Raw genomic sequence first — 17,012 nt, 5'->3', positions numbered from 1 at the left:
CAACTATGGAGGCATTGATATGCACACAGAGTTAGATGATAGGAAATGATATTCATGTTTCGAATGTTTTAGATTTTAAGGAGATCGACGAGGAGGAGGGTGGTGATCAGTTTGGATCTGGACCACCTGGTAATTGTTGTTTTTTATTTTTTTATTTTGATTTTTTTATATTCATTTCGATTTCATCAGTATTAATTGTTGTAGTAACACATAAGACGACTCAGATGACGTCTACCTCTGCTACAATATGAATATGTGCTCAAGCCTCAAATCTCAATTAATTAATAAAAAGACTAGCTGCCTAGGCCGCCCCAAATGTCACAATCAAAGACTCAAACATTTATATATTTAGAATATTGAAATTTGAATCATTTGTACATATTATGTATTCAATGATTTGTAATGTTGATATAATGTCCCTTGGACACTTTTATGTTTATGATTTTGTAATTGTTTAGCCTTTCAATTTTGTAATAGGTTAGTTATTATTATTAGTTTATTAGGTAGTAGACTAGTAGTTTGTAGTAGCATTTCATTTGCTCTAAATTAGTAAATTAATATCATATATATTATTTTTATTTATGTAACTTTTTTTTTAACCTGGTTTTTCAACTTTTTATTTTTTTACATCTAATTTTATGGGCTCAAAATAGTACATAAGTTGTTTCTGGGCCTAAAAGAAAAAGCTTCTGGGCCATTTAGGTCCATTTCAGCGGTTTCTGGGCCAAAGGCCCAACTGGGGGTGGGGGTGGATGGATTAAACCCCCCCTCCCCCCCCCCCGAAAATTATTCGGGACGTGATACCCCGCCCCCTCACCCCGAGGATGGGGAACGGGAAGGAAATCCTCTCTCCCGCCCATGCAGGGGTGGGGGGTGGGTAGCACTCAGTTGAAATTGTGAAGTAAATTTTGTAGGACCCACCTAATATGTATTTGGATATTAAGACAAGTAAATATATTTATAAAAAATTGAAAAAAGTTATAAATCTCACATGTAAAATATGAATCCAATGAATTGAAATGAGTTGATGTCAAAAAATAAATGAAAGAGAATGACTATACATCAGCATGTAGCTGCAGTACATCTCACATGATTTTTTTTTTTTATTTTTTAAACTCAGTACATTGATGTAAATAATTTTTGTAAATGAAATTTGGCTCTTGGCTGGCTGCTCGCGTCGTGTGGCACAAACATTGATATTTAATGGGGGAAACGGTGCGTTTAAGTTTTGTTCCTCTCTCTCGGGGACAGTCGGACACGAGCCAACGGCCCAACAGGTTCCAGGAACACAGAATGTTGCTGAGACGAGCTTTTCTAGGAACCTGGAAGCACAGTCGATGGAAGAAAATCTTCCAGCCCTTCACAACCCTTTATCAACCTCTGCAAGCCACCCGTAATCTCATAGTCTCCACTAACATTTCTGTAGCTGAACTTTGCAAGATTGGGCAACTTGACATTGCACGCAAAATGTTTGATGAGATGCCCGAACGAACTGTTGTGTCGTGGAACACCATGATTTCTGGTTACTCCAAATGGGGAAAATACGATGAAGCTCTAAGACTAACTTCAATTATGCACCACGGCACTATAAAGCTAAATGAGACTACTTTTTCCTCTATACTAAGTGTGTGCGCGCGTTCGAGTTTGGTGTACGAGGGAAAAATGCTTCATTGTTTGGTTTTGAAATGTAGGTCTGAAAGATTTGAGTTTGTGGGTAGCTCATTGTTGTACTTCTATGCGAGCTGTACTGAGATTGAAGGAGCTAAGAGGGTGTTTGATGAATTTCGTGATGAAAATGACTTGCTGTGGAGTTTGATGCTTGTAGGGTATGTGCAATGTAACTTAATGAGTGAAGCTATGGAAGTTTTTAAAAATATGCCATCCCGAGATGTTGTGGCATGGACTACATTGATTTCCGGATTTGTGAGGAGTGAGGATGGGTGTGAAAAGGCTTTGGAGTTGTTTAGGAGGATGAGAAGGAGTTGTGAGATAATGCCAAATGAGTTTACTTTGGATTGCGTTTTAAGGGCTTCTGGGAGATTGGGTAGCCTAAGCGGAGGGAGGACTGTCCACGGACTTTTGATAAAATATGGATTTGAGTTTGATCACTCGATTGGTGGTGCATTGATTGAATTGTATTGTGATTGTGAGGCTATTGAGGATGCCAAGATGGTGTACGATAGAATGGGAAATCCTTGTTTAAATGCTTCCAATTCACTTATTGGGGGACTTATATTGATGGGTAGGCTTAAAGATGCTGAACTGATTTTTAATGGACTGCTTGAAAAGAATCCAATCTCATGTAATTTGATGATTAAAGGTTATGCAATGAGTGGCCAAGTCAAGGAATCGGAGAGGATTTTTAATAGAATGACCCAAAAAACTATAATTTCTTTGAATACTATGATTTCTGTGTATTCCAGGAAGGGTGAACTTGATAAAGCTTTGAGGCTGTTTGAAGAAATCAAAGGGGAAAGAAATCCAGTGACATGGAATTCAATGATGTCAGGTTATATTCAAAATCATCACCATGAAGAGGCTTTCAAACTATATGTGACCATGCACAGATTATCAATATACTCTACTAGATCGACATTCTCTACTCTATTTCATGCTTGTACATGCCTTGGATCTCTTCAACTAGGACAATTACTTCATGCCCACCTGATCAAAACACCATTTGAATCAAATGCTTATGTTGGAACTTCTCTTATAGATATGTACTCCAAATGTGGGAGCATCCCCGATGCTCAAAAATCATTTAGTGGCATCTCTTCACCCAATGTGGCAGCTTGGACAGCTCTTATTAATGGGTTTGCACATCATGGAATTGGCTGCAAAGCAATTTTACTATTTGAGGATATGTTAAAGCAAGGAGTTGTTCCTAATGGAGCTACCTTTGTGGGGATTTTGTCTGCGTGTGGTCGTGCTGGTCTAGTTGATGAAGGGATGCAAATTTTCCATTCAATGCAAAAATGTTATGGAGTAACCCCTGATTTAGAACACTACGCATGTATGGTGGATCTTCTTGGTCGTTCAGGCCATCTGCAAGAAGCTCAGGAGTTTATAAAAAAGATGCCTATTGAACCAGATGGGGTTGTCTGGGCAGCTTTGCTGAGTGCCTGTTGGTTGTGGATGGACATAGAGTTGAGTGGAAGAGTGGCTGAGAAAGTGTTCAGTTTGGATCCTAAGCCAATATCTGCTTATGTTATTCTGTCTAACATATATTCTATTTTGGGGAGATGGGGGGAGAAGTCAAGTGTGAGGAAGAGATTAAGGGGCTTAGGCATAAAAAAGGCTCCTGGTTGTAGTTGGATTGAGCTGGACAGCAGAGTTCATGTGTTCTTTGTAGAAGATAGAACCCATCCTCATTGCCATGATATTTATACAACTTTGCAGCATCTAAAATCCAATAGTGGAGGCTGTTTACTTTAAAGCGACATACTCATTGAAGATCTCACTTCAGTTGTTTCATTTTTCTTTCTTGTTAATTTTTTTTCTCTCCATACACCCTCTTGGCTTTGGTTTTATGTCCAGATTTTGGTATGCTAACAAATTAAATGGAGTTGTTCAAAAATAATTGATCTGAAATTATCGGTTTAGGTTATCTTCCTCCATATGTATGAGTCACATATTTATTACAGTGTATCATAACAGTATTATCTCTTTGCATCTATACTATAGGTAGATGTAGTTCTGGGAAATATCCTGTGTTTTTGTTCATTGCCAAAAACATTGTTTTGTTTAGGATTAAGCTCACTATAGCAAATCTCTGCATGTAGTGACCTGGGTAGGCATAGGCTTTTAATCTGTTTAAAATGGTTCTGATTGTGTTTGCAAATATGGTCATATTCTTTTTCCCTCAGTTGAGCATTATGATCATGTTTGTGAATGGGCTCAACTTGTGTTACATATTCTTCAATGCGGGCCCATACACCGTGGTGACAGAATATTCCAAATGGAACCTTCAATATGTCTTTTTTTTTTTTTTTCACTTTTCAATTGCATGGCGGTCAATCATCATGCATGTTGGATGATGACAGCTGCCTGACATTTGGTTGATGCTGAATGGACTCCAAGGATATATTCTTCTCAAAATTATGTACTATGTAAAGCCAAAGAGCATTTCTTTTATTTTTCTCATACCTAATAAATTAATAATGATGCTAATGACAATGCAAGTTAGCTATTGGTTTTGTGTTTTTGGCAAACAAAAATCTGCTTCTAATAGGTAAGAGAAAAATCCCCCCCCCCCCCAAAATGGAAGAAATGACTCTTTGCCACTTTTCTCCTTTCCCTAGGTGAATAGTGTAACTCCAAAAGTTTAGTTTGAGGAAGAGAAAGGAAGTTATCCATCCAGAGCTTATATAAATGCTCTAATGAATCATTAAAAAGATTCTTTTTGGTTCCTTTATTGACAAAGGGTGGTTCTACTGAGCTTAGGTGGCTGAGTAGATACATAAGCCGGAAAAAACATTATCTTTTTCCAATTTGTTTTGTTTCGTAGGAGAAACAAGTGATTAGATTGAGTTGGTAAAGAGGCATTTGGACAGACAGAAGATGGGCGTGGAATTTATAGAGTTTTATTTTCCAAGTAGTGCATTTTCTCCCCTTTCTGCTTATTTGTTACCGAAACAATAAATTGATAGTTTTTGTTGCATGCGTAGTTTAATTTCAAGAATTTATGTAATGCCATTATTTTATGTTTTACACTTAAGATTGAGCAGAGCCACTCAGTGCAAGATGCTGTTTCTTTTTCTTCCCTCATTCTTTTTTTAATTTTAATGACATTGCTCAATTAGCATGCTTCATGTCTCGTAAGAATTGCATTACAACAAAGATTCCCTTCTAGAGCTGAGGCTGTTTCTCCTCTTTCCAGGTTCATTGAAATTTATTGCTTTGTGAAATTAAGTACTGCCAGTCACAAACCAACCCCTTGGAATGACACAAAACATTGCTGAAATGGCAAAATATATATGTGCATGCCTTTAGATACATAAGTATGCTCATATGCATGCATGCATTGATGCATGTTTTGAACCTAATAAGATCACAGTTGGTTTTTCCAAATTTTTCCTCATCAATTGTAAGCTGAAGCTGTTTGGATCTCTCATCATTCTTTTCCAAATCCCATTTGTTAGGTTCTTCCATAATTCCTCGTTTCCTGTACTTGCAGTAGAGCATGAGTTGAAGGATACCTAAAGGACTACCAACCAGATTTGGGGCCTGCAGATTTCAGAAATATGGAAGTTATGAAATATATACATCACAACAGACCTAGAGCTCAATTATGATACAAACTGCGAGAAACAGATCATGACTCAGTAGTCCATAAGCCATCCAAAGTGAACTAGCAAGGAATGAGAAAAAAGATAAGTAGAACGGCATGAACTCCACGCTCCTTGTAAGTATGACTTGCTTCTGCAATTAAAAAGTAAAGTTATATGCTGACAGTGACAACAAAATGCTATGCCCAAGAATAGAAACCTTATCAGGAGATATGAGCTTAGAATGAAAGTGGCATGTATACATTCGACGTCTTGAATGGATTTGAAACAAATAAAAAAAGTTTCTACATTTTCTGTTGCTATTTAGGTTGCTCCAGAGAACATTTTCATGAAATTATGAGAAACTATGACTCACCACTACCACCAGTGGAGAACCGTACATTGCTACAGAAGCTACTAGTCCTACACTCCGAACAAATAGCTTTCGATGATAGACTATGATAACAGGTGTCACTGTCACAGCTACCTTCATCTGCACCCGATATTTATACATCAATATTCTCCTCATGTAATTGTGCATGCATGTCTGCTATATCTTAATGTAGCAACAGAGAAAACCCATGTTTTAAAAATAAAAATAAAAATCAGTATGCTGGAACATATAAATAAGGCACTCGCCCGTGCATACATTCAGAGCAGAATTATATATCCCGTGTTAGCATGGTAAACTGTAATATATCATGTATGCAGGCAAAACTATACTATTAAATGTGAAATGTGAAACTTGCCTTTCCTCTAGCTGAAGCGAACCATAAGTATATGACTATGAAGGAGAGTTCGAGAAGGATCCCTAGGCCATTGATGGAAATTACAGGAAAGTTTTCCCACCTCTTGCTTACAACTGGCAATCCATACCAATTATAGAGAAGGCAGTTTAATAGTGCAATAACACAAGGAACACAAGAATACCCCTCCGTGCTTTTCTTCCTTATGACTCTTGAAAAAGTTAATCTGAAATATAAAGAAAATCATAGTAAAAAAAGTTGATTAAAATGGTCAAATGATTCAATCTTTCCAGTATTGCTCACTGGACTTGAATAAGATGAAGTCTGCTAGGCAGTAAATTAGAATGTTGACATTACATGGGAGCCGTATAGAGTAACAAAGAAGCAGCATTCCCTGCAATAAACACCATGTAAATAGGAATATAAAGTGAAGTTTTTGTGATATTTGTTCATCAATAGTGCTTGGGAGCTGAGAAAATAAACAAAGAGGAAAATACCCATGACTCCTACTGCCAAGCGTAACCTCTCTCCCATATTTGGCCTGGCCAGGAAAGATGTTCCTGAGATGAGAACTGGTCCCAGCAACAAGACTCTGAACAATAACTCATGAAGACTGCTAATTTGTTGACTTTAGCACTCTTCATATATATATATATATATATATAATGGTGAGACAGATAAAAAGAGAATATGTGCATTTGGTGTCTTTGCACATTCATATGAAATGCCTCCTTAGTTTATGATCACCATCAAGTCTTGGTTTATGATCAACACAAGCTGATATATGTAATGGAAAAAAAGGCTCCCACATATTTTTATGAATGCCTCATTGGTTTGTTTATTCTTCTTGATGTTGGCACATTCATATGTGCATTTGCAAGTGTCTTTGCACATCCTTATGTTCGATAAGAATGATAGGATATGGAATTATTTACTTTATTTGGTTGAAGAGAAAAGATATTTGAGAGAAGCAAGTCTTTTGTATTAAATTTGTGACTGTGTACAAAATACTACCATTACCATGGCAATGTAATTTAAGAGGATTTTGAGAGAAAAATGAGTACATTTGTGATGAATGATGTTTCGATCCTGATTTGGTCTGTGTAGTCGATTCCCGCTTGTTGATATGGACAATTCATTACGTACTGCTCAGATTGCACAATTGTTAGTTGGGCCAAGTGTATGAAATTGATTGGTGATTATAAATGTAATATTCTTGGTGTTTTCAAGCTGAATGATATGTGAGCATAAAGAATATATATGTTCCCAGCTAAAGAAACATACCAAGCTGTGCATTCTGTTGTTGTAAAGCATAGAATAAATAACTTTGATGTGAATGTTTGTAACATTAATATATAGCTCCCAACATGGTTTAATGAGTATCAGAACATTCCTTTTGATGATTGGTCACATCAACCCTAAAACAGGCAATCTCAATATCTGACTCTCTTCTTTTTAAAAGCTGATCAAAAGATGCTCATCTGGTACAACAAATTTTCATGAAGAGTCTAGTTAGCATTATGAATAACGCAATGTTTGCTCTTCAAGTGGATGGATGTTGGGGCATATGTCGATGAGCCTTATATTGTGGGATAAGTGGGGTAGGATATTATCCCTACCGAGTAGTATTACAGTCATAAAGAGATTTTATAAAAGTAAATTTATAAACTGACGTGACTTTTATTTAATACATTAACATATCACGTCAATAAAAGTAATTTTACAATTTGAAGTACTTCATCAAGCCACGTCAGTAATTTATGAATTTACTTTTGTAATGCTGCCTGTTGGTTAAAGCATTTCTCATGCCTAAAATGCCAAAGGAAAAAAAGGACGATTTATTCATAAGTCGGTTTAGAAAGAAGGATCAAACTTGAGAGTTTTAAGTGAGGCAGACAAGTGACAAATTATGAAGTGAGTCCTATATTATTTGTTGTTAATTCATTTAATGTTATCCAAAATATTTATACAGACAAACAGTAAATATTGTAGAGCTGACTTTATGTGGCCATCTCTTTCTACTAGATAGGGTTTATTCCCATAAGATAAGCAAACACTTGAACGAATGTTGCGTATGGCACATAGGTATGCTGCATGCATTAGCTAACTCAAAAGGAAAAATGTGATACTGTATTTAAGACTGTACATAGCTATTCTATATACAGTTTGTTTAAAGAAAAAATCTATTTATCATCTATGTAATTTCTCTTTATTTTCTCATTATTTCATGATGTGACATTAGATGATAGGTTTACACGTGAAATATAATAAATAGTTTTGAATTATCTAATACCACATCATGAGATGATAAGAGGATGAGAGGATGATAAAAATTGAGATGATGAGTAGCATGAGAATTGGGATGATGACGAAAAGCTACTACTAATTAAGAGAGCAAAATTCTCACCGAGAGATGGTGTTTTGCTGAAGTTTTAACCGAAAGCTCTGATCTCTTTCAGTTTTTGGAGGCTTTTATCTCATGAGCTGCATTCATCATTGGCGTTTCGCAGCAAAAAGTATTTTCTAAAACATTTGTACATTCAAAACATTTGTGACCCACCTGACCTAATAATTATATATATTTCAAGCTGTTTTCTCTTTCTACGTATCCTTTTCTAATTTCTTGAAGACATCTTCCAACTCATACCTAAAATTGATAAGCAGAGAGTTCTTTGTTGCGCCTAGTACCATTAACTAATTAAAAACGTAATAGCATTCTAATAGCATTTACTTAAGTAATAATGTAAATATTGAGTTATGATCATTAAGACTTCACTTGCGAGATTCCACTTGAGGGAGTTGCATAGAAAATTCACTAGATGTTACACGCAAACACTACTTATCGTCGCAATAGAGTCAGATAATATCGCTGCTAAAACACAAACTAAAAATGTCACCGCATTCTGAAAAAGTGAACTTTGCTATTAAAATTCGACCGCAAATACAAAATCGTTGCAATTAGTTTGCTTTTGTAGCGATTCCTTTTGCAACGAAAATCAAGTCGCCGTAATAGCCATGTTTTCTTGTAGTCTAGGACCGGTTCATGGGTAATGCCACTTAGGTCATTGCACAAGGACCAAAATTAAAAGTGAGATGTTTTTTTATTTGAATATTTTGAGAAAAAATTATTTATTATTTTTCAATGTGTGCAAGGTGCCATGATACTAAACTTAATATTTAATACAATGACTAATTTATATTTTTAAATAATTTTTTCTAAGATCATGTTACATTGAGACACAAAATTTATAACGAGGCCTCATTTTAAATTTTTGCATTAAATATTAACTCAAAAAATTTTATTTAAATATTTTTAAAAAAGCCTCATTTTATTGAAAATCTGAAAAATATTCAATATAATAATTTATATTTTATTATATTATAATTAAGAGTGACTCGCTTAAATTTTGTCTTAGGCCTTATTTTTAATAGTAGAAAAAATAAATAATAATAGATTCAACTTTTTTTCAAAACGACTGCACGACACTTACGCAGTACTCTACGATTGTATGTAGCATTACTCGTGATTTAAAGATAGCATAGATTCCGGCTAGAGTTTGTCTAGTACTGCATCATCCTTCTATTTCTTGATTTTGTTGACTTTGCTAACATTTATTTTCAGATGAATAATTTTTTTTAATCCTGTCTGATTGGCACTAGAATAAATTATAAGGAATAAAGATTATATAATGGGTTTGAAGAAACTATTTGACTGTGCCGTCCATCTCTATTAATTTTTTGAACAGGGTAAGCTGATGTTGCATCCTACGTAAAGTCATGTCTATATGGTTTTGTAAATGCTTAGTCTTAGTCAGTTGTATGCTTTTCGTTATTATGATTATCTTATTAGGATGTTATCGACTAAAAAGTATTTTTGCTGGTGTACATGTTATAAATGTTCTTTGGATCTCCAGGGTTTGTATATATATATATATATATATTATATATTAGGATAATTTTGTTTCATTATTTTTTGTTCAGTCTCATTTTATTGCTTTAACAATTTTGTTTTTCTGAAATCTTTTAGCATTTGCTGCGAATGTTACTCGCGGCAAATACTTTTTTTTTTTTTTTTTTTTACCGCAAGTTCTTATTCCCGCGATAAGAGTTCTTCGCAAATAAATATTGCCGACAAAATGTTTTGCCAGAAAGAGTATTTTTCACTAAACATTTTTGACACAAATACTTTTTTCCCACGATTTAGAACTAAAAGCAATCATATTTTCTACTGTGAAATAATATTTTTCTTGTGATTAATCTTGTGGGAAAATATAGGCATTTCTCATAAGTTGGGTTTTTTGTGGAAAAAAATATTTTATATCACCAATTTTATTTCACAAGGTCCCCACGATTAAAATTCATGGGAAAATAATTTTTTCCACGGAATTAAGGATTTTTGCCACTATAATCTATCTCTGGAAAAATAGGTATTTGTTGTAACATGTTGTATCACATACTAGGTTTATAAATAGAAAAATTCTATACACCACATTATCATCTCACTTTCATCGCACTATATAAAATGTGGCATATTTGTGACATGTTTATGGCACATTATCACAATTGGATGATACTTTATTGGATAATTCTTTATTATATAATGATGATAAATGTATCAGTACATCTTACATAATGGGATAAAAGTGATATGGTAGTGTGGTGTATAACATTACTCTTATAAATATTAACACAAAATTGTACTTGCCTTCTACAAATATTTCACATGACATCCAACTAGACGTTTGGTTGAATGAGATTTGCAATATTACATTTGCTAGATCTCCCATCATAGGAGCTTGGCCTAGCAAACATATACTAGATTTCTATTTTATGACGGGTTTTGAATCTAGCATATATATAATGATCTGATTGTATGATATATATGTTATATCTATTTTACAATAAAAATAATTTTACAATCTAATTTATAATCATATCAAGACACGACAATTTATGGATTTACTTTTGTAAAATATTTTTGTAACTAAAGTATTTTTCTTTTAAATTATATAATTTAGCATATAACACATATTCCCTCACTCCTCTTAAGTGTAGCTTTGGGACTATCCTAAAATTTCAGAGTAAAATATTTAGAAGAACAGAAAAAATTCACTCACTGTACATTGCTATGATGGAAAAAAAAAAAAAAGTACTAAATATCACGTATAACACGGCTATATGGAATGTTTTGTCTGAAAATTAAATTACACATACAGTATCGGACTTGATCTATGTTCGCCTAGCTTCATCTTCTTTCTCAACTTCTTTTTTTATTTTTTGGGTGGTTAAAGCTTAAAACGCTATAATACAGATCATTAGTATACAGCCGGATTTGGTTATCAGAAACCATTAAGAGGGAGGAGTTATGTACGAGACGGTAATTTTTATATATGTTTATTATACTAAATGTTGGCGAAGATAATCCACTCGAGCTGGATGCTTGAGCTTCATGAGAGCCTTAACTTCATGCTTCCGAACCATTTCTCTCGAAATATTTAAGTTTCCCGCAATCTCTCCCAATGTTCTATCTCCTTTTCCATCAAGTCCGAATCTTTGTCTTATTACTACGCTCTCCTTCGGCTTCAGAGAATCAAGCTGCAGAAAAACAGAAATAAATTCCATTTTTTTATCATTTATACCATGAGTACATCAATTTGATCGCAAGTTCTTGGAAAAGGAAAACCTAATAACAAAACTCTGAAGGTCTCATGATTCCATTATCTAGCTGGAAACCAACAGAGATCAGGAAGAGAAAGATTTCGCATTCTCATCATCTTGGGGAATAATATTATGAGTAGATCATAGCTCATGCAGAAATATGCAGAAATGGGAAAAAGGAGAAAAAAAAGAAAGTGTGGAATGTGGATGATATGATGGAAACACAAACAGGTCTCATGTTTTGCATGAAACAGAATTGAAAAACAGTTGGTGAGGAAACTCAACAATCCAAATGAAAATTCTATAGAAATAATAATAAAAAAAAAAAGTGAGCAAGCTATGTATGCAGTACGAAATGCAAGGTTGGGGAGGATGAGCGATTAATAATTACCACATCATCAAGGGCAAGCCTGAGAAGAGCATGTTGCCTCCAGTTATCACCTCCACAACCATCAACATCAGTGATCCCATTAATGTACTCTTCTTGTGTGGTTGGATGCCTTAAATGGAGAGAAACAACAGGTTTCGAGGCTCTCATAACTTCACGATACCTCTCAGGGGAGATCCCAACTTTTTTTATTATCTCATCCTCTGTTGGTAATCTATGAAGCTCAAAGGACAACTCAAGTTTGGCTCGCTGAATTTCGACTCTAACCTGCAGCGTCAAAGTTAAAACAGATCCATCAAAACTAACCATGATGATCCTAACACAATCAGAAGGCCGAAAGGTTTTCTCAATCTAGCTCAGACTACTATTTACAAGATGCGTGTATCACTAAGCTAAAAAGAAGAGTAGAAAGCTTGGAAGGAAGAATGCATACCGATTCAAGGCCAAACGAAACACGTGTAAAGCTGGAGAGTGTCATGGAGCGTATAATGGCATGCCTGATCCAAAAAAGACCATATGTGGAGAGCTGGAATTTCCTTTTTGGTTCAAAACGATCGATGGCTGTAATAAGTCCCTTCACTCCAGCCTGACAAAGGTCTTGGAATTTTGGGCCATTCGAGAAATCTTGAAAATACTTGTTGATTACAAACAAAATGAGACGCAGATTGTGCTGCAGTACAAGCAAGCATTATGTGTTAATTCAGCCTCATATATTGATCAAAAGAATACGGAAGCCATAGGTAACATAGAGAAAAGAGAACAGAGCAGGACAGAGGCTTTAGTTAGCTAACATGCAATGCATTTTTCATATCATCACAAAGAAATTAAAATGTGCCTATTGTAGCTGATTTCACTAGGCCTGGAATTCAAAAATGTTGTAAGTGTGACTCCCAGAATAATCCCATTACATTCTATATGCACCACAAACTGAAGTCAACTTGAGCCTAGAAGGATATATGCCAACTTCAGACGCTCTCTCGCTTCTTTATAAACTTTCTTTGAATTTGCATTTTCTCATATCATTTTCTATACTAGAGAATATTTCTAGAGTATTGCTTAAATGAAGATGAGAAGACAAGTCTATTTTGTTGCCAGAAAAAGAACCTGAATTACATGAACTATTTGCATCTTACCGCATGGTGGACTCCGTTAAACATACTTATAACACATCTCACTACTGCACCAGTTCAAAGAAACATTTTGGAATAATTCCGCATAAACAACAGAAGTGGGGGAAAAAGGCCAAAAGAATACTACCTTAATGAGCTTATTTCTTGCCGCTCGACCAACCTCTATGAGTTTTCGTATTTGAACTGCCTTTATATCCGTTGCTTCAGCTAATTCACCTTCTGTTGGTTCTTTCCCCAAATCTTTTTGCAAGTTCTCTTTCACTTGAAGGAGTGCCTAACTTCCAAAAAACACTAAAGATCACACATTTTGATCTCAAGAAAATAACAAATAGAAATTCAATGGGAAATTGTAGTTTCCAAACTGGAATTAGAAGGCCCACCTTCATGGGTTGCATCAGCTTGAACAACCAAGCATGCTCTGAAGAAGGAAGAACTGGAGGTATCTTCATCTTTTTCCAGTCCAAGCTAACCAAATCAGTTGAAGCTGAGTACTCCCTCACTAGCTTTTCAATCTTCGCACTTTCATCCGTACTATCTTTTCTCTTTCGTTTTGGAGCAACTACTTCATCTTGCTTATTCTTTTTCAATGCAATCCTCTTATCAAGACTCAATCTTTTAACCTTATCTGTTTGGTTCTTGATCACATTATCACTGGCTTTCTTCTCCACCAGCTTTTCGTCAACTCCAGTAGTCTTTCTCCTCCTTCCCCGTATTTTCCTCACCATGCCATCTATATTTTCCTCATTAGAAGCATCAGCTGCTGGAGTGAGTTTGTATAAATTTTCGAGCTTGGCGGCGGCTTCATTGTAATCCACTTCCAAGGCACACGGAGAAGCTTCATCTGTGAGAACAGCTTTCACTCTTCTCAATTTTTTGTTAGCTTTTCCTAGTCTCTTTTGGTGATCCTTACCTGTTTCTATGGGCAGAGGGATTTGCTCCTGGGATGTAACCAACGCAGTGGTATTGGATTTATCTGCTTTGAATGCTACAATCAAGGGTCTTTTCAGTGTAGACCTTTGAGATGAGAATTTCGTGCCCAATCCAACGGGAGTTCGTGAAGCTGAGCTAGAAACAGTCACAACTCCCATGCCAAGTTGCCTAAGCAAAGCTTGAAATGATGAATTGAGTGCTTCCTTACTGCCCAGATCCTGCAAGTACAAAAGAAACATGTATTCCAAGTTCATTTCTGTCCTAGCAACATAGCACTAATTTAGTGAATCATTAAAATTAATGGTAGTGCTAGCACATATTTTATTTATTTATTTATTTTTTATCTCGGGAACCTCTCCATGGCAGGGCCCTTCGAACCCACCCCTGCAGAGTAAACTCCGGTCCCGTGCACCGAACCCTCAGAAGTTTCCCTACACATAATTAATTAAATCGCTGACTTTTTACCAAAGGATGCGACCCTAAAGGACTGGTTGTACCTATGAAGTGTTGAACTTTAGACCTTGAAGGGAGTGATACCCCAAGACCAAGGCCTTCATCACTTGGGCTAACCCCTTGGGATTTGTTAGCACATAAATTAAATGAATAAGTTCACGTCTTTCCATTAGTTTAAGTTTTTGGGACAATTCATGATTTAATCACAAGTAATACCAACAAATTCAGGAAGCTAACATCTCCTCCATACAAATGTGCATTAAAACTCAGAATATCAGTTCTGTGACCCCCAACTGGCACTTCTTTTGTACATGTGATTCCAAGACCCTATACTTGCAGATTGTATCAGCAAACCAGTCTCAATATTCTTTGATTACATTCTAATCAAGGTCATGCTTCATGAAGTTCCAAACCCAAATTTAGCACTAACTAGCAATTAATCCAAATAGTCTGATTCTAACGAACCCAGTTTTCAAATTTGAATCTCTACAAACCAAAAGCATGCAGTTATGATAAATATAAACTCAAGAAGGAAGAAGTACTAGTTAATAGTCCATTAAGGAATTCGATGTTTATTGATCAAACAATTATTCTACACACCCTCAAACTCCATGGTTACACTTCTCAAATAATCAAAAGCTTTTACATCCAACCCTAATCAGGGCACCTTTTCTTTTCATTCGCGACGTTATACTTCTCAAATATTTTGAAGGAAACCTCCAGTAGCTGCATTAGTGATCGAGGGTTTCTTGTGTTCAAAATCATTGAAGTGAAAATATAATTCTAAATTCAGTACAGTACTGAAAAATGTTACGGCCTATTCTTGGTGTAAAAGATGATCAAAATTGTATAGAAAGATACACACAACTGATGATGGAAACTTTTAGCGTAAGAGAAATAGAAACAAGGATAGGGAATTCAATGCAGAAATACCAGACCTACGCACCTGAACGAGACACTGCCCGATCCGAGTTGTCGAGTTAAGAAAAGGTTTTTCGGTTTCAGATCTCTAGAATGAGGAAAAGTGTGAGAGTTTATGTATGAAACTCGTAATTAAGGACGTGAATTATGGCGACCACAAAAAAAAACCGACTGTTGAAAAATGAACAGCGGAGACTTGGGGCTCAGGAATCGACGGTGGATGAGGTAAACAAGTGGAAGGAATATGGAGGGTTTGAGAAGTTCGTTAACGTGGCTAGCAGAGGAGCAGAGATTATGCACTTTGGGAGGGCTGTTGCGCTGCGTGGCCATTTGGGAGTGGACGAGAAGATATTTTGTTGAGAATTATGGATGGAGTTTATGACACGTGGGATTTTGTTATTGGTCGAGGGATATTACTCTCTAGTTTGTGGGACCGTCTTCGTGTGGCGGCCTGCGGAATCACTACGTTGCGCAATAGCAACCATGTGAAAGGAAAGTAGCATTAGAATTTGGAGACTCGTGGCTGAGGATCACCATCACCGTGGTTGCATTTTCCCTTTGATTTGTAATTACTTCATTTCTTTTTGCATACCCAAACCCAAAATTTTAAATATGGGTATATCTTAGTCTAATTATATCTATATATATTGTATTAATGATTTATTATATATATATATATATGTGCTTTTCGATATAATATTGATCAAATAAATGATATCTATATTTAATTGTAATAAGCAATTCTATTTCCTTAGAGCTCTAACTTCATGCTTGTTTATCAAACTTCATGTTTCTTGTTTTCTCCATTGAAAAAAATGAAGTTGGATGTTTCATATAATTTGAAATATAACATAAATTTGCCGATCAAGCGTGCATGGAATGTACTATTCGTAAGATTTAACAAAATAATGCTGAAGAGGAATGCAGTAGCTTACTGCTTTGTGTATATTTGATTGATATAGATAGAAGTATACAAGTATTGGATTGTTATAGTGGTTACATAAATCTTATATCTATATATAAAAGTATTAGATTGATCCTAATATAAGGTAAGGAGTTATCTTTATAACAACTAGCCTCTATCCTTATCATCATCAAATCTGTGTTCATCTTTTGTAATTGACACTGGAGCAAGATCTAGCTACATCTTTTGTTGTTGCGTGATCTGCTGGGATTACTGTCTTAATATCCCCTTCAAGCTGATAGGGAGTTCATGGACTGAAGCTTGTCCCTAAGATAGAGGAAGCGGGAGGAAGTAAGGCCTTTGGTGAATATGTCGACCAATTGAACATGAGTGGACAAATATCTAAAAATGATGTCCTTCTGAGCAACCTTCTCACGAATGAAGTGGTCCACTTCAATGTGTTTTGTTATTGCATGGAAAATTGGATTTGCTACAAGAAAGAGGTCTACAAAGTTGTCACACCAAAGAATAGGAGGAGAGTTGAGTGGAACTTGGAGATTAGCGAGAAGCATGCGAATCGAGTAGAGTTCTGCTGTTGCAAAGGTCATGGCAAGG

At 35.6% G+C, this 17,012-nt stretch overlaps 3 protein-coding genes across 5 annotated transcripts; 1 reads left to right on the top strand and 2 right to left on the bottom strand.

The window, feature by feature from the left end:
- The first annotated feature begins 1,250 nt into the window (after positions 1–1,250).
- Positions 1,251–3,436, top strand: LOC108982725 (pentatricopeptide repeat-containing protein At2g13600-like). Its single transcript, XM_018954182.2, has one exon. It carries the CDS (start codon positions 1,294–1,296, stop codon positions 3,433–3,435), a length of 2,142 nt encoding a protein of 713 aa, XP_018809727.1. The 5' UTR covers positions 1,251–1,293; the 3' UTR covers position 3,436.
- An 808-nt stretch (positions 3,437–4,244) lies between these two features.
- LOC108982726 (bidirectional sugar transporter SWEET3-like) lies at positions 4,245–7,124 on the bottom strand. Of its 2 annotated transcripts, XM_018954183.2 has the most exons (6): positions 6,511–7,124; positions 6,371–6,407; positions 6,017–6,239; positions 5,644–5,760; positions 5,302–5,421; positions 4,245–5,226 (listed from the first exon to the last, which is right to left on the bottom strand). In XM_018954183.2, the coding sequence occupies exons 1-6, from the start codon at positions 6,545–6,547 to the stop codon at positions 4,882–4,884; spliced, it is 879 nt and encodes a 292-aa protein (XP_018809728.1). In that variant the 5' UTR covers positions 6,548–7,124; the 3' UTR covers positions 4,245–4,881. The 2 variants fall into 2 exon arrangements, with proteins under 2 accessions (XP_018809728.1, XP_018809729.1); XM_018954184.2 differs by lacking the exon at positions 5,302–5,421.
- A 4,026-nt stretch (positions 7,125–11,150) lies between these two features.
- LOC109004224 (RNA polymerase sigma factor sigE, chloroplastic/mitochondrial-like) lies at positions 11,151–15,763 on the bottom strand. Of its 2 annotated transcripts, none has more exons than XM_035686709.1 (6): positions 15,511–15,763; positions 13,570–14,337; positions 13,317–13,463; positions 12,493–12,729; positions 12,063–12,326; positions 11,151–11,608 (listed from the first exon to the last, which is right to left on the bottom strand). In XM_035686709.1, the coding sequence occupies exons 2-6, from the start codon at positions 14,275–14,277 to the stop codon at positions 11,411–11,413; spliced, it is 1,554 nt and encodes a 517-aa protein (XP_035542602.1). In that variant the 5' UTR covers positions 14,278–14,337; positions 15,511–15,763; the 3' UTR covers positions 11,151–11,410. The 2 variants fall into 2 exon arrangements, with proteins under 2 accessions (XP_035542602.1, XP_035542601.1); XM_035686708.1 differs by having other exon boundaries at positions 15,519–15,763.
- Between the last annotated feature and the right edge of the window lie 1,249 nt (positions 15,764–17,012).

This window comes from Juglans regia, chromosome 16 (assembly GCF_001411555.2).
Source record: "Juglans regia cultivar Chandler chromosome 16, Walnut 2.0, whole genome shotgun sequence".
NCBI classification, from domain to species: domain Eukaryota; kingdom Viridiplantae; phylum Streptophyta; class Magnoliopsida; order Fagales; family Juglandaceae; genus Juglans; species Juglans regia.
This window is presented reverse-complemented; position numbering and strand designations above follow the sequence as displayed.